Source organism: Gossypium raimondii, chromosome 8 (assembly GCF_025698545.1).
Source record: "Gossypium raimondii isolate GPD5lz chromosome 8, ASM2569854v1, whole genome shotgun sequence".
Lineage (NCBI taxonomy): Eukaryota > Viridiplantae > Streptophyta > Magnoliopsida > Malvales > Malvaceae > Gossypium > Gossypium raimondii.
Window position 1 is genome coordinate 229820 of NC_068572.1, and position 17656 is coordinate 247475.

The window sequence follows — 17656 nt, forward strand, 5'->3', positions numbered from 1 at the left end:
CAAAGTAAGGAGAATTAAGGGCAAAATTGGAATATTATAAAATTTACTTAATAAAGTTAGGACCAAAGTGGAATTATTTAGATTCCTCTTTATTTTTCTGCATTCTCATCAGCAAAAAAACACCATAGAAGGGTTTCCTTAAGCTGGTTCTTCCTATTTTTACTGCAGGTAAGTTCAATTCTTGATTATTTCTTGAATTTTTGGTGTTTTTGTGACTTTTACAATTAGGCCCACTTGTTGAATTCATTAGTTTTTGATTCTATGAAAGAAGTTGAAAGTTGCTATGAATATGTGCTGGAAGTATATGATGATTTAGCATGGAATTAGAGCTTTAAATTGTTCATATGTTGATTTTATTGAAAGAATTGAATAGAAAGTGAATGTTTGGGACCTAATAGTAAAAGAGTTTGAAGATAGAGTTATATGTGAAAATTCTGAATTTAAATAGTTGTGAAACAACTTATAATGTCTAGGTAAATTATTAATTGAGAAAATTAGATTAATTGAGGGGTTAATTGAGAAAGGACCGAATTGTATAAACTGTGAAATTTGGGGCAAAATGGAAATCAACATTTTGCACTAAAGCAGTTTTGGACAACAGCAGTGGTATAACTTTGAAAAATCACAAAAAATTGTGGGAATTTAATTAGAGGGTGAATAAAATATGAAATTAAAGCTTATTGAGTCTAGTTTCTCATAGAAGAAACGGTGTAAGTAATGGAATTGTAAATCATGAGATATAATAAATTTTGTGAGACAATGTCAGAATGATTTGAGGTTCCCCTGTTCTGACTTTGGAAAATCATCAAAAATTGAATAAACTATACAATTAGATAATTCATTTTTAGTGAAGAGTGGTCGGAACTGTTAGACAGTGAAACAGGGGAAACTTTAAAGAATAAACTATACTATTTGGATGAACCAAAAATTATGAAAATTTTATGGTAAGAAGGTATGTGAGTCTAGTTTCAGGGGAAATTAACGGATCTTAATTTGGAGCTCTGTAGCTCCAGATAAAAATAATTTAGTGACTCTGACTCGGATAAACAACTTTGAATGTACATGTGAGTGAATAGTGAAATTATAGCTAATGTTGTTTAAGTGTGTTATACACATTAAGGATGTGGAATGGAGAGGAGGAGGAGGAAAATTGGGAAATATATGAATGATTTGTGTATAATTGGTCATATGCTTGATTATAACTGATAAATGATGAAATAGAAATGATGCTTATATTTGTGCATTATTGGTCATGTGTGAAAATAAAGTTTCATAGTATGTGTGTATGGTATATTCGGTATATGATTTGGCATGAAATAATGTCATGAATGGTTTATGAATTAACACATGTTGGTAAGCCTGATACATGAATAAATGTTGTGCTCATCCATGCTTATAATGCTTATGCTACATGTGTATTTGGCTAACATATTTGGTGTATATGCTTAGGCTTTGGCCAAGTAGTGGCTAGATTATGCCACGTTAAATTTATAAGTTATGCATTGAAATGGTTTATCGTGTGGTTAGTTCCAAAAAGAGTTATGTTTAAATACACTAGCTTGCAACTATGGTTGAATGATATGCTTATATCTTGTGTGATGTGCATAGAAACAAGTGTGGAAAGATAATGAAATAGTAAGTTCATATGGCTGAAATTTAATGGTTAAATGTTAATTTCATGAATTATATAATGTATGATGAAATGTATTTAGTGTTGAAATGAGAGTAAAATAAAAATGCGAAAATCGAACAAATGATCAAATTAAACGGAACGTCGGATTTGAGTACTTCTGATCAAGAGATAAAGTGATAAGTGGTAGCTTTAGCTACACTTATCTGATCAAGTGACAAAGTGATAAGTGCTAGCCTTAGCTACACTTATCTGATCAAGTGACAAAGTGATAAGTGGTAGCCTTAGCTACACTTATCTGATTAGGGACAAGTGATAAGTGATCATACGTAAGACCATAGTTATACTATGGCAAAGTAAAGTCAAAGTGAAATACTCAATTTTCCGTAACCATTCCCTAATTTGATTAAGGATGGTAAGTGACAAATGGGCCCAAATGAATTAAAGTAAATGGATAAGTGGTAGTGTATTTATACCAGGATGATGTTGTTATTTAAGCTAAAGTGATATTTTTATTGCAAAATTGAGAATTTCATAAATGTGTTATTGAATGGTATAATCGATAAACGTTGAGTTAAATGGTAAATACGTATTAGTGTTGAACTTAATGTCATTGAATTGTATGTGAATTAAATGGAAATTGCTAGTGAATTGATTTAATTTGTGAGCATGAGAAGTTGCAAATTGAATGAAATGGAAATGAAACATTGAATTGCATGAGTACGTATCAGGTCTCGTAGGCCCTAATTATTATGATTATAATATTTTAAGGATAGATTGTGAAAAGTTATAGAAGCATGTTAATTATTTTGAAAGTTTTAATTTAGATGAAGTTTTATAACTCGATTAAATACGTTTACAAGTGTACATGTTTTGGTAATGCCTCGTACCCTATTCTGGTGTTGGATACGGGTAAGGGGTGTTACAGATTGACTGTTTTTATCATTGGAATCAAAATTAAACAACTGTTGGACATGAGGAGCGGAAGGGTCTTCTTCATTTTCTAAAACGACCCTTCTTTCTTTTCCCCTATTTTCTTCATAGAATTTGATTTTGAAGTTGAAGGTTTGGGTTTGGGTTTTGTCATACTCGCTAAGCTTTACCACCAAACAAGGACCATTATACTCATTATCCATTAAGCAAAAAGAAATTAAATATAAAAAATCAAACAACAACCCATAAAAATTAAACCCCAAATCTGAAATAAGTCGCTTTAATATCAAGAAAGAAGTCAAATAATCAAAAGATAAATGAAACCATTAATTTTTTTTCCACACGAGAAAGGAAATAATGAGGTAAAAATAATTGTTTGTTACAAAACAAATAAGCAAAGAGACAAATAAGCAAACGGAAAAAATATAGCTTTCATAAAATTAAAGGATTAAATTTAGGGAAAAAAAGAAAATAATACCTGAATTTCCCCTCTATTTTCTCTCTTTCATCGTTGGAAGAAACCTTATCTTCGTCTTTTTAGGATTTGTTAACAATTGCATTGAGTTTTTGGATGAAGAGATTGTTCTAAAGGGAGAAAAATATAACAGAGAAAGATAAACAAAGAAATTAAAAATAATTTTAAGTTTTGGTAACTGTCACTCAACTTGGATTTTTTTTCCCCTTCTTCTTATACTATCCAATTAGGGTTTTTTATCGGGGTTGTTTAAATGACAACATCGGCTCCAACGTGGCTGTTTAAATGCCATGTCAATTTGTCGTTACGTTTGTAACAGAAAATGGTTAATAGGACTGATTTGTTATTCTTTGAAAGTTGAGTATCTATTTTATTATTGAAATGAAAATTAAATGACTGTTGGACATGAGGAGCGAAAGAGTCTTCTTCTTCTTCTAAAATCGGTCCCTTCTTTCTTTTCCCTCATTTTCTTCATATTTTTTTCTTTTTGTTTTTGTGTTCTATATCTAGAATAATCTCACTTGGTAGACAAGAGCAAAGCTAGGAAATTGTTTTAGGGAGGGTCGAAATTAAATTGTAATTTTTACAATAGTAAAAATGTAATTTCATCATTTTAATAGTCACTATCTTTATAATTTAAAGGATTAAATTAATTTTTTATATTTTTAGGGGTAATTTGTAATTTTACATTTTCTAATTTTAAATTTTAAAAATTTCAAAATGGCATAAATGAATTTTTCATTTTAGGAGGGACCGGGCCGAGGCCTCTGCTATCCCCCTGGTTTCGCCCCTGTTGGTAGAATTTGATTTTGAAGTTAAATGGTTGAGTTTTATCATACTCGTTAAGCTTTACCACCAAGCCACGATGATTATATTTGATATCCATTAAGTAAAGAGAAATTAAAGATAAAAAAAAAATCAAACAACAGCCTATAAAAATTAAACCTCAATCGTGATAGGGTTGTTTAAATGACAACATAAACTCCAACTTGGTCAGTTAAATGCCACGCCAATTTACCAATACGTTTGTAACAAAAATTGTTTAATAGGAATACTTTGTTATTTTTTAAAAGTTGAGTGACTATTGATATAATTTACGATATTTTTTACCTATAAATAAATAATAAAATATTATTCATGTTTGAACTTACAGCCTGTGCCATTACAACTTAATTCTATGGGCCCACCACAAACCCTTGATTGGTTCAATGGAATGTGTATTACAGGCGTTGCTGTTTGGTTTTCTATTCCCGCTCATCACTGAATAGAGGATGAGTAGCATTCTTTGCCTCACCCTCTGAATTGCCATTCAAAGCACGGTAGGAATGCTGGGAGCTTACTTTTTTTCATTTTTACCCTCATTTTTCATCGTCATCATTTATGCAGTTTCAACTACAGCCTCTACATTTTTTACCTTCTCCATTTATAAAGCCCTAAACACCATTGCCCCTCACCAATTTTTTCAATCTTTTCCTCATAGGAATCGAGATCGTAGAAATTTCTCAAATAAGGGCAAAATCTTCAGCAAGGAAAAAAATCTAGACTCAATTGAAGAACACATTAGCTTCTGGTTTTGATTTCAAAGCGATTCAAGACAAGGTTTCTCTTCTTTTAAGACCTTGGCATCGTTCATTTCAATTCTGGGTTCGAGCAATTGATATTTATACGGGCTATAAGTTCCCTTCTTTATCTTCTTCTTCTTTTGATTATTCTTCTTGTTGTTAATTTGATAGTTTTTTTTTTTATTGTTGGGCAATTGTTGAAATGATAGGTGTTTCAGCTTCGAGTGAGTTTTGTGAAGGATCCACAAAAGCAATAAGCAATGTGGGATGAACAACATGAGCTTGCTGCTGATAAAATTTACGTTATGTGTTATGATCTTGGTGGGTTTTTCCTTAATGTATACACATTGACTGGTTTGAAAATGGTTCAAATTTAAATGGGTTTCTTTATGTTTTTTTAGTTTCTTTACTGTTTGATTCTTATTGATTGATTTAGCTGTTCTTAGTTCTTTAAACTACGGTCTTCGCTTTCGTGTTCTTTCAGTTCAATTAAAATAGGTTTGTTTGTTTTTACTTTTTCTGTACTATTTGATTCTTAGTGATTTCCCCTTTTGTTGATTTTGCAGTTCTTAGCTCTTTGCAAATTACAGTCTTTGTTAATCCTGTTTTTACTCTCTTTTTCTGTACTGTTTGATTCTTATTGATTGCTCCTTTTGTTGATTTTATTGTTCTTAGTTATTGGCACACTGCACAACATTTGCTTTTTGTGTTCTTTCAGCTCAATTAACAACTAAATTTTACCTGTATGTTTAAATTTATTTATGTTCCTTTTGAAATCCTGTTTACTTATTGATATTTTCCTTTTCACTTTGGTACTGAATACTTTTATTGGTACATATACCATTTGATGTTGTTCAACTTGTTTTAGAGAAGGAGTTTGGTCGAAGGATGGGTGAAATTTTTGAGAATTTTGATGTAAATCTTCTCGGTTCACCATCGATCGCACATGTATTACTTTTTTATTTCTTTATCTGGTTTGAAGTTTTATATGAGCATGCTGGGAAGGGTATAGGTATATGTATTCAAACATATAAAAACTTTGAAGTTTGAACATTTTTCATTAAACAAGCTTCATGCTTTCCAACATACAGCAGGATATAGCACATTTGTTCTCGGGTTCCGGAAATAGGATAATGCTTACAAAAATCGAATGGATATACCTTAACATATGTTCGTATCTAAATTAGGTTCACCAAGCAAGATTGAGAGGTGATAAGAACGATGTTGTTGTTAAGGTAAGTCCCCTTGAAGATGATTTTAAAGCGTCATATGTCTATGTGATTTTGACCATTCAAGTTTATGGCAGGTGCAACATTCGGGAATCCAGGATCTTATGATGACTGACATTCAAAAGACTGATATCAAATTTGATATGTTTTCCATTACCAAGGAAATGAAAAAACAGGTATTTGTATTCACACTGTTGTCCCTTGCAAAACACATCTATCATTCTTTTATGTATTTTTCAGATTATGTAAATTAAGAGTATCGTACCACTCGAATTTGGATTTCTTTGTTCTTCTGCATGTCGTTAATTATTTATCCTTTGTGTTGTCAAAATCAAATATGAGTTTGACTTTCTAAGAAAAGCCAATGCTATGGAGAGAATCCCTTGTTTCTTATACGAGAATAACAAAAAGACTTCCGTCCCGGTTCCGAGAGTGCTTTGGGGTCTGGTTACAAGGAAAGTTCATTTTGTTGTAATTCTTCGTATTGCCTGTACATATTTGTCCTAGTACTGTCAAGGATACGTGGAATAGATGTTTGAAAATGCATTACATTTTGTAGTTTAGGACTTGGTGTTGACAAGCATAAAGCTTGTACCGATGTAGATTCACTCATTTTATCTTTTCATATTTGTGTGCTTATCAGCGAGTTAGTAATGAGGTTTGTTATCCAGGTTAATGTTGCACCATTGACCCTTAATATATTTTAGTTTTTTAGATAAAACCATGGCTTTAAGAATCAGATCGGCTAATTCAACAGGTTGAACCAGGAATCTATTGATTTGGAAAATTTTAGAGACCTGATCTAGAAAAAATAAAAAATAGATAGTCCAACCGATTCAGTTTTTTCTACGATGGATAAACCATGTAACGTTTTACCTATTAAGTTAAAGGTATTGAGATCTTGTAAGGCAATAATACATTTGATGTAATATCAAGCTGCATTCTTTAGAATGAAATGAGGAATGGTTTTTGAGACAAAGGGATTACGGATCTCAAACTCCTTTTGTATTTATGTTTAGTTTTCTTCATATTTTTAATAATATAAACAACTATGAATTTTTGAATAACATAAAATGAAGGACTATGGTTTTGAATAACATAAAGAACTATGAGCTGTCATTTTTATTTCACATATGAAAAGAACTAACGCTACTAAAATTTAGTAATTTTTATGTAAAATTTGAAGGTTTTTATTAAAGAGTATATTTTATAATTAATTGTTGTTGCCATGCTGTTATAAAGTATAAAATAAAATATAACACATTTGCCTTCTATTAAAATTGACTATTAAAATAAAATGTTATTAGAGGATTATCATAATGTATGTAAAACCCATTTTTATACTCGTGATTGTAACCTATTTGTAAGAGAATAGGTGAAAGGCTAGATTGAAGCAAATATATTAGGCATTGAAATATTCTTAATAATAATATCATATTAAAATTATTATTAAATATTATTAACAATTATGTTAAAATATGAATAATTTTATTATTATTATTTTTATTAAATTATATCTAATAATAATCTTATTAAAATTTAATAACAATAAAAATAATCATTTGCCTAATACAAAATTCTGCTAAGGGCAGTTTGATCATTTAAGCCATTTTCCTTATGTTATTACAACCCATATTAATATTATTACAAATCTATTTAATTAAACAACTGCATTACTAATTTCATTTTTATTCGGTTACAATCCTATTTCATTCCCCCATCTAAAATTTAATGCCAACAATAACTTCAACAACTAATCAAAAGAACCCTTAGCTATCATGTGAGTATTGGTTGTACAAACCACATGATAAATTATCAAGATCTTATAGTTTGAACTTGTGATAGCATGCTCGTAACCAATGAGAACTTGCTTCTCATACACATGTCCTTTTGCTCATTATTTAAAAGATGGAAAAAAAAATTGTACCAAAAACTATATATCAAGAATAGAAACTAGATGTTTCATTTCCAATAAAGTAACGTACATGATAATGGGATTCTAACACTTCTTCCAGTTTGCTTAAAACATCCCAAAGGAAATACAACAAAGAAAAATAAAGCCCTATTAAACTAAGTTTCTTAACAATCAAATTAAGCTTTCTTAGGAGACTTGGTAGCCTTTGATGGAGATTTGGGTTCTTTGCCGGCGGCCTTTTCAGTCTTCTTCGGCAAAAGAATTGGGTTGATGTTCGGCAACACACCACCATGAGCGATGGTTACGCCGGCGAGAAGCTTCCCTAATTCTTCGTCGTTCCTCACGGCGAGTAGCACGTGCCTTGGGATGATCCTGTTTTTCTTGTTGTCACGTGCAGCGTTCCCAGCCAATTCCAAAACCTGTATCCAAACCCAAATTGAGAATCACGAAATTTAAGTACACACAAACACAGTTAAAGGATTTGATTTTAATTTGATATACCTCAGCCGCCAAGTACTCAAGAACTGCAGCCAAGTAAACTGGGGCTCCGGTTCCGACCCGCTGTGAATACCTTCCTTTCTTCAAATAACGGCCGATCCTACCAACGGGGAACTGGAGACCGGCTTTGACGGACCTTGAAACGGGCTTCTTCTTCGGGCCACCGCCTTTCCTTCCTCCGGCTCCCTTCTTTACTTTTCCTGAAGTTTCCATTACTTCGAAACGACCCAAATGCTTCGTTAACTTAAAACTCTTAGCTTTAAAATTAGAGGATACCGATTGGTACAGGGGAGATGAACGACGAAGACGAGGTATTGGTGTTTTATAACGGTGGATTTCGGAGAGATGGTGTGGAGCGAGCCAGGAATGAGTGCCGTTAGATGGGAACTTATTCGACGGTTCAAATTTAGTTTTTGCCGATCCGCGTGATTTTGAAACAACCAATGAGAAACAAGCTTTCACTCTTTTTTTTCAATTTTTTTCTCGTTGGGCGCCATTTACAAATAATTGTTGGTTTCCCGCTCTTGGATTTCGGAATTTTTGAAGGCATTGCTCGTTAAACATATTAAAGGCCATATATACGGCCATTAGTTTTCCTCCATGTAATTTCATAATGAAAATATGAGCAAGTTGTTGTGTCGCAACATGAGAGCAATATAATGATCTAACTTAGATGACGTGAGCATTTTCATCATAATATGAACAAATATATATATTAATGGTGCTCCCTAACTTGGAATAATAACTTCCTATATAAGAAGTAAAAGAAACATCCTCTTCGCAAAAAATAGTTTGGAGAATAAACTAGAAATTACAATTGGATCGTATTGATGTTGGTGAACCTTAGAATATGCCATCCGTTATGGGGAGTAAGCATTGCATTGCATTTATTAATAATTTTACAATTTTTTGGTGGACTTATTTCCTTAACTACAAGTTTGGAGTTTCTAATGTCTTTTGCATATATATAAGGATGTGGTTGAAAATCGAAGTGAATGCATGATCAATGATATATCGTTTCACAGCGAAGAAAAATACACTTTTAAAAATATCAACAAGTAATGTGAAGATGCATGTATTGATCACCAACTCATTGCACACCTTGTAGTTGACAATGTCTTTAGAATGATACTAAAGATGACAATGTCTTTAGCACAAGAAAGGTTTGTCGAAGAGCTTATAAACAGAAGTTGCATAACTAATAATGCATTTGTTAAACAAATTGCCAACAAAAGCATTATAGAAGTTGGCATCATTTGAAGTATAGTTTGGTTATAAACTTAAGCCACAAAATGTTAATAATATTTCATACATGGCCTTTGGCAACAACTGCAAAAGTTGTCATGTGTCTTTTAAAGTCAAACGAAACATTGATATCAAATTTTAATAACTTTATTTGGCGAAGCCATTTGACCATTTTTTTTTGGTAGAGACTTTGGGGTGAAACATAGTCCTATTCAAAAACAATTATTGATCATGAAAATATTTCACATTAGTGCTTCTACCTTTAAACACTTTTATATTTGTCACCAGCCAAATTTCCTAACAATTCTTCATTATCAAGCTGAGATCATCCTTTTGGTTTGAGCTATTGAATATTCCACTATAGCTTTTCACCAATTAGCACATGATCCAAAACCTTATGGTGGTGGTGCATGACAAAACTTCAAAGCCCTTGAAATAGCTTAGAGTTGATGGCATGAAAATAAAAAAGAAGTTTCATTGTTTTAGGAATCGTCATATAAAACATCCTAACTAAATTTCCTTGTAATATTTCTAAAATCCTAACATTTTTCACATTTTATTTAACATCTATATAAAAGCATAACCAGATTTGACCATATAGTTCACATATCTGGTATTGTGTCAAATAATGTTATCTTCCTTATTGGGATTAAGCGTGTAGCTTTCACCATTTATTAATCAAACAAGCTCCTTTTTTTTTTCTTTCATTGTTTACAATCAGCCAAACATAACCACTCATATTGATAATCTTATGTAGATATATTTTTACCATTACTCACATCAAACCTTGAGCGTGTTTTTTAGATATTGTGTTGTTCCTATATGTTGTGACATGCCTAAAAGGTTGCTTTGCATTGTGGAGCATTTATGATTGAAGAAGCATGAAAATATATCCCTTTTAAGTGTTAAAAAAATATAGTTTAGAAAACATGTGTTGTTGCATGGTGATTTTTTTTTTCTAAAACTGTTATAGCCCAATATTCAGTGGTGTCGAAAACAGTGGTTCGAGACCACTAAATCCAACAAGTGAGTTAGAAAATTTTATTATTTATTATTTATGAGTTAAGTGTGATTGTAGAAAGATTTTTGAATTAGTGATTTGTGTTTTAAAATAATTTATTAGGTTTAGTGGTCCCGAAAACGAGGTATTGATATCTCAATTTCATAAACCGAGTCATAAATATTTTTATAAATATTTACAGAGTGTCATTAAGTTAGTATTAAGATTTCGTTAGAAAATTTTAACGTTTTGATAGCTAATTAATTAAAAAGGACTAATTTGAAAAAGGTGCAAAACTTACTAGAGTGATAAAATAGCCTAAATGTTAAATGAGGAAGGACTTGAAGGGTAAATAGGCCCAAAATAAGAGGCTGGACGGCATGAGTGTAGAAAAATCATTAAATTAGGGTCTGTTTGATTGACAGTAAAATGTTTTCCGTAAAATGATTTCTGGAAAATGTTTTACTTTTCTATAAAATGACTTACTGGAAAACATTTTCTGGTGTTTGATTGAATTTGTGTAAAATATTTTTCATTGCTTGATGATTTCAAAATATTTTCCGAAAAAGTTGTTTTTACATATATTAATATATATTAATAAATTTTTATATTTTAAAATTATTTTTACATATATTGCAATGATTTATTTATAATAATACTCAATAATAAGCTACAATATTGATTGTTATAAATTGAAAAAATATTATCCACAATGAGTACTAGTAAGAATATTGAATAATTATAAATTGCTTCGAAACCATAACGATCCGCTCTGCAAGTTCTTGATTAACCTTAACCTTGGGTATTTTCCTCTTCATCTGCAGGAAAAATAAACGAAGAAAATAAAATTAATCAACAAATTTAGATTCTCCAACCCTAAAGATCTCTACAGATTGAACTTAAAAGATTATGGAATAGGTCGGGTAAAACACAATGGAATCAAAGTTTTAAAACAAGAATGAAAATCTCGACCGTAATACTTGCCATGACGTTCACCTCCAGTTTCTCTTGTTTTTCTTTGCTCTATGTAAGTTTCATATGCAAAAGGATCGCCAATGCTTTTGCCTGCAAATATATGTAAAAATATGAATATTAAACAACAAAATAGTGAAGATGTACAAAAGAACCACATTGAGCATTGAAAGCACTATCGATCGTAAAATAGAAAAATCACATAACTCTCTTTTCGAATTTAATCTAGCAACTCGAGCTCATTTTTTGTTTCGCATCTCAACTTTTATTTACTTCTAGATATTTCGTGTTTCACACACCCAACCACACAAATTTCCAGTAGTGACACAATGCAATTATTCGGAGTTTTTAAGTCGCATGATATCCTTAACAAGAAATAATAAAAGAATAGCAGTCTTGCCTTTTTGTACAAACGAAAGTCAATAAAGAACCCGTGCATGTAGGCTCGCAGAAGATTGGTCCCAATTAGATTTGTCAAATTCAACTTCTCAAGATCCTCTTTTGTTAAAAATTTATAGTTGTCATATATGCTTGTTTGTCCACCCTCCTCAAGCTCTTCCTGTAAAATATATACAAAGTAAACACTAGTGCACCACATCTGCATATCCCAACATAGTACATCCAATAAAAGGATAAAACAAATATTGATTAGGATACAAGTTAAAAACACACCATAAGAGATTCCAGCGAAGAACACCACTTGGGAACAGGTCCCAAAGCAGGTATGAAATAAGCAGGAATTGGCTAGCATCCAAAGCCAGCAACATCAGCCCACTATCATTGAACACAAATCAAGGTTCTTTAGTAAAGAAAACCAAATTGATAAGAATTCAATAATATCAGTAACCATCTTTATCAAAAAAAAAAGCACTTCAAGTTTACATCATTAAGCATTTCAAGTAATTCAAAGAATTCCAACATTTTAAAAGCCAATGAACATTTTACATTTACTCCTATTAACTAATAAAACAAGATAATAAATTGCAACAATCTGATAATCATGACCATCCAACTAAAGCACCTTTAAAAGCTACAAATGCAGAACAAGTTTCGGCACTCATTTAAGCTTCCAAGTTGATTGAAAGCTACAAATGCAGAACAAATGCAGTTGCTGACTTTTGACCATCTATAATGTATGATAAAATAAGACTGATATTCTTCTAGTTAAAAAATGTATTCTTTTTTATAAGAATGTAAATGAGACATTGATCTCAGCCAAAATATTCATACTTTTCTCCTTCCTTAAATCGACCAAGTTGGAGGTCAAGAGAACTTACAGATGAAATTTAGCAAACATTGCAGAAGCTATATAGCATACGCATGCATGATGGGGTGCTAAAGTATCCAAATTACCCATTTTCCAGTTAACCCAGAAACTGATTTGCAGAAAACATTTGCAGAAAACTACCCATTTGCAGAAACCCTTAACAATTAAAACTGAAATTAGAGAATAACTGAAATAAAAACTCAATCAAAGAAACAAAAAAAAAATAGATCAAGAAAGTAGAGGAGGAAAAATAGTAGAGAAAATGAGGAAAGGCACACCCAAGAAAAAATCACGATCAACAAAAATAATACACAGAGAAAAGGAGAACAGAACCTGTTGATAACCCAAGAAGAAGAAGCGCACCGATGAGGAGGAGAGGCTGACGTTGATGGACGGAGAGGAAATGAGGAGGAAATGAGAGGTTGAAGCTGTGTTTTCCGGAAAATGTCTTACGGAAAAAATCTGTAAGACATTTTACGCAAAGAAGGGCTTGATTTTCCCGTGTGTTGGAGTTGCTTTTCCGGAAAATCAATTCCTTTGGTCAATCAAACACCGTAAAAGAGGAAAAATGTTTTTCAGAAAATGAAATACGCCAATCAAACAGACCCTTAGTGTGAGCAAGGGGTAAAATTGGAAATGAAATAAAACTTAATAGTTAAAAATAGGAATTAATTGAATATCTAGACATTTCTTCATAATTCTCACTTTCTCAACCAAAAACACCATTTAAGAACCCTCAAGAAGCTAAATTTCATATTTTGCTACATATGAGTTCAATTCTTACTCTTTTCTTGAAATTTTTGTGTTTTTAAGACTTTTACAACTAGGTCCAACTATCTATTTCATTAGTTTTTGATTTTATGGGTAATTTTGAAAGTCACCATGGATGAGTGATAGATTTTTATGATGAATTAAAATGGAATTGAAGCTTTAATTTTGTTTTATGATGATTTTATCAAGTGATTTTAATAGAAATTAATTTTAGGACTAAATTGTGAATAACTAAAGAATTAGGGTTTATATTAAATTTGTATATATCAAAGGCTGTAAGATATCCTAGAATAATTAGATAAATTTTCAATTGAGAAAAATTAGCTTAATTGATGGGATATTTGCTGAGGGACTAAATTGCAAAAATTGTAAAAGTTAGGGTAATTTTGTAATTTTGAAAATTGAAGGGTATAAATTGTGAATTTTACTGAAATTTAAATATATGCTAGTGAATGAAAAATTTTACATTCTAGATCAAGAGCTCGTAGATCAACGAGAAAAAGGTAAATAGGCGAGTAGTCTCTGAACTATTGCCAATTTTACAATCCAACCTAGGTAAGTTCATATGGTTAAACTTCCAAGATTATTTGTTAATTTAGGAATGGTATAATATATTTATTCATATTTTGTTGTTGAAATTAAAAGTATGAAAATTGAATTGAATGTTTAAAATGAGTATAACGTAGGATTAAGTACGATCGTTTCATGGCAAAGAATGAATTAACGGATAAGACCATGATTGGACCATGGAAATGTTTAAATGTAAGACCATAGTTAGACTATGGCACAAAAAGAATGATGTACTTATATCCGTAAGCCGTTCTTCGATTCAGTAAGAAATGGTAAGAAACTTATGTAATTGAATTGAAAGATTTATAAAGTATTATTGATATTGATCTGAAGGAAGTGTGTTTATTGATTTTATTGTATTTGACAGAGAAAAATGTATGATTTATTTACAATTTAATTTATTATATTAAGTTTGGTAAGATCAATGTTTAACCTATTGAACTTACTAAGCTTCATTAAGCTTACTCGTGTTGTTTAATATTTTTGTAGATTAACGTGTAATAGGAATATCGGATCAACACATCAAGCTACACTATCCAGTTTAATCCAGTAGTTTTTGCAATGTAAATTTTGGTTTATATGGCATGTATAGAGTTGGTTTGACAGTGAAATAGTTTGAATTGTGGTTGTGTATCTTAAATGTTTGTTTGTATGTAATTAGTAGTAGAATTTGATAAATCAATGAAATGAGTTAAATAGGTAAGCATAAGTAATTGAAATATTTGTGATGTTTATGTCATGTTGAGAACACACTTGGTTGGGATATACTGGTGTATGTGGATGTTAAGTGCAAATTAATGTCAAAATGGGTGAGAAAAGTGGCTTTAAAATGACCTATTTTTGTCCATACGGGCAGAGACACAAGCGTGTGTCTCAGCCGTGTGTGACACACGGTCTGACACATGGGTGTGTGGTCTGGCTGTGTGTCCCTTGCACCTTAAAAATTCAAACAGAATGCCCAAGTTTTTACATACGGCCTAGCACACGGGCTTGTGGTTTGCCGTGTGACCCAAGTCAGGGAGTTACACAGGTAAGGACATGGTTGTGTGCCTCATATTGAATGCCCACACGGCCTAAGAGACAGACGTGTCTCCTGGCCGTACGAGCCACACAGGTGTGTGTCCCTTGCTTCTAAATTTTTTTTTAAATTTTGGGAAAAATTCCCTAAGTACCCGGTTTAGTCTCGATTCACTTCTAAGGTGAATTTTAGGTCTCGAGGGTCTATCTAATGGACAATATGAGTGTTACATGAATGATTCTTAATATGTGTAACAAAGGTTATGAAATGTCCGTATTTAATTCGCAAAGTTCAGTAATGCTCTGTAACCCTGTTTCGGTTACAGATAAGGCTTAAGGGTGTTACAAAAATCGAGACTTGTGTTATTTGTAGCAATTAACCCTTTACCAAAATTGTACACATGTTTTCTACTTAATGATTTTGGTCGTTTCTCGACCTTCAATCAACTTGATATTCTTTGCTACTTTTTAACCCCTGTTTGCTCAAAGTGTGAGTTCTAATTTCTCAAACCCTGCAAATACCATAAAAGGATATCATTTACCCTTTAATGGGCTATGAATCCCATTGTTGAAAATAATGTTATGCCATACATAAGTTGTATACCCAAACATACTAACTTTTGACTTTATTAACAATTGAACCTAGGTTTTCAATATATCAAAATATGCGAGTTATATATACACAATTAGTTACTTACTCATGATTGAGGTAAGTTACACCATGAACATTAGAAATGAATAAATCCATTAATATATCTAAAAATACATTCAACTCGGGTATTGATGGGCGTCAAAACCACAAAATATAAATTCCTACACTCTAACTTAATTAAATAGTAGTATAGAGTAATAGGGTCGATCTCACAGGGATTGGATTACTAACTTTTCTGTTTTCCTGACCAAATTTCTAAGTCTAGGCAATTGTCGTGCCCTCGACCTGTGCTTGTAAAGCTGTAAAATAAATGAAAAAGGGAATCCACTTATTTAATTACTTAGCAACTTAACAAATCAGGAAAATAATCGATTAACCACCAAGAAACGAAACAATACCCAGGAAAGAATTCACCTAGATTTCATCTGTAACTGACAATCTAAATTATGTAATTTATTTACTTAGCAACTTGATTCGTAGAAATCCTTAAATTATACTAATATCTTTTTCGAGAGTAAGAGCAATTGACTCTAGGTTGATTAATTACAATTTCATTCTAATTAAAACCCCTATTATCGCATTAGCTCGTGCTATGGATTCTCCTATTAAATTTGACTCTAATCCGATAGATTTATGATACCCTGTTTCTAGGACTGCATGCGACTCCACTTAATTACGTAAGATCTACTATTAAATAGTGTCTATTCCTTATATTATTTAAGCACATCAAACATGGATCAATAATCTAGAAATATCAAACCAATAACTAAGCACAGATAATCGAGAACAATAAACTAAGTATTTATTGCGTAAAATAAAAATCAAAAGACAAAATTTATCATATGGTTCATCTCCCTAGGTATTTAGTAAATTAGTTCATGCTTGAAAATAAAAACATCCAAGATACAATATAACTTAAAGAAATAAAGAAACTTAGGATAATCTCCTAATAAATCATCTAGGAATCTTCAATATTAATGGAAATTTGCTTCAAAATCGGCTTTAATGGTGTTTTTTTCAAGGTATTTTCTTCAATATTCTATGACGGCTCCCTTTTATATTATTATTTTTGTCATATATATGTCTTAGAATGCTTAAAAAAACCTAAAAATTGCGTTTTTTCACTGTTCAAAGTGTAAATCTGCGCAATCGGCACGACCTACCACACGTCCGTGTGGATCAAACGACCGTGTGAAATAAGTTAGCCTGTGGGCTCTTATAGCTTACTCTGATTTTTTGGTTTTCACTCGTTTTACTCCCAAGTGCTTTGTTAAGTATCAAAACATGAATTTAAAGGATCAAGAGCAAAAATTTTACAATTAACATTGAATAATCACCCCAAAACGCATTATGAATTAGATTAAACAGAAGTAAGCTTGTTTATAAAATAACAAGGATTAAGTAGGAACACTTACTTCAAGGACTTAGATTAGATTAGGTGATTTGATCACCTAAGCCCCCTTTAACTCGCTGTTTTGTGCATTAACTATAACACTCACCTTTGCAACTAGCTTCCAAAACAAAGCTTAAGTAAGCTTTTATTTGCCTTTGTCCTTGCTTGTTGAGGCTCCCAAATGAGTTTACACTTTACATACACGTTAGATACAATATAAAGGCATTAAAAACAACAACAAACAAGATTAAATCACTCTAAAATCACATATCAAAGCCTTTAGATCTTTAAACCAAAAACTTAGCTAACTTTGTCGAAAATTAGATTTCACCACTCAAATCTTGCTTCTAAACCTTAATTTCTATTCTAATTTTCCTAAATATCATCTAATGTATGAAAAATTACCAAGTTAAAGGCCTAACTTGAAAAAAAGAAAGTTTAGGCTCCGATGTAAGAAAAATTGCTAAGTTCAGGTCTAAAAAGGTAATTTAACTTTTTTTTTTTTTTGCATCCCTGTCCAAGATAAG

The 17656-nt window shown here is 31.6% G+C and overlaps 2 protein-coding genes across 6 annotated transcripts; one reads left to right on the top strand and one right to left on the bottom strand.

Annotated features, from left to right (window-relative positions):
* The first annotated feature begins 4252 nt into the window (after positions 1 to 4252).
* On the top strand, positions 4253 to 6499 carry LOC105789968 (uncharacterized). Of its 5 annotated transcripts, XM_052634345.1 has the most exons (6): positions 4253 to 4357; positions 4519 to 4637; positions 4810 to 4921; positions 5469 to 5548; positions 5788 to 5835; positions 5907 to 6499. In XM_052634345.1, the coding sequence occupies exons 3-6, from the start codon at positions 4861 to 4863 to the stop codon at positions 6081 to 6083; spliced, it is 366 nt and encodes a 121-aa protein (XP_052490305.1). In that variant the 5' UTR covers positions 4253 to 4357; positions 4519 to 4637; positions 4810 to 4860; the 3' UTR covers positions 6084 to 6499. The 5 variants fall into 5 exon arrangements, 2 of the variants coding, with proteins under 2 accessions (XP_052490305.1, XP_052490304.1); XM_052634344.1 differs by having other exon boundaries at positions 4284 to 4637; XR_001132383.2 differs by lacking the exon at positions 5469 to 5548 and having other exon boundaries at positions 4284 to 4637; positions 5692 to 5835.
* A 1268-nt stretch (positions 6500 to 7767) lies between these two features.
* On the bottom strand, positions 7768 to 8547 carry LOC105789966 (histone H2A). The gene is made up of 2 exons (XM_012617326.2): positions 8246 to 8547; positions 7768 to 8163 (listed from the first exon to the last, which is right to left on the bottom strand). Exons 1-2 carry the CDS (start codon positions 8453 to 8455, stop codon positions 7921 to 7923), a joined length of 453 nt encoding a protein of 150 aa, XP_012472780.1. The 5' UTR covers positions 8456 to 8547; the 3' UTR covers positions 7768 to 7920.
* Positions 8548 to 17656: the final 9109 nt, after the last annotated feature.

What these genes read in the sequence shown, in the direction of transcription:
- LOC105789968 (XM_052634345.1), top strand. Translation starts at nt 4,861, where the DNA reads ATGTGGGATGAACAACATGAGCTTGCTGCTGATAAAATTTACGTTATG. An exon ending in GTTCACCATCGATCGCACAT is followed by an intron (nt 5,549 to 5,787) that starts GTATTACTTTTT and finishes TATCTAAATTAG; the next exon opens with GTTCACCAAGCAAGATTGAG. An exon ending in AGAACGATGTTGTTGTTAAG is followed by an intron (nt 5,836 to 5,906) that starts GTAAGTCCCCTT and finishes AGTTTATGGCAG; the next exon opens with GTGCAACATTCGGGAATCCA.
- LOC105789966 (XM_012617326.2), bottom strand. Translation starts at nt 8,455, where the DNA reads ATGGAAACTTCAGGAAAAGTAAAGAAGGGAGCCGGAGGAAGGAAAGGC. An exon ending in TTGAGTACTTGGCGGCTGAG is followed by an intron (nt 8,164 to 8,245) that starts GTATATCAAATT and finishes GTTTGGATACAG; the next exon opens with GTTTTGGAATTGGCTGGGAA.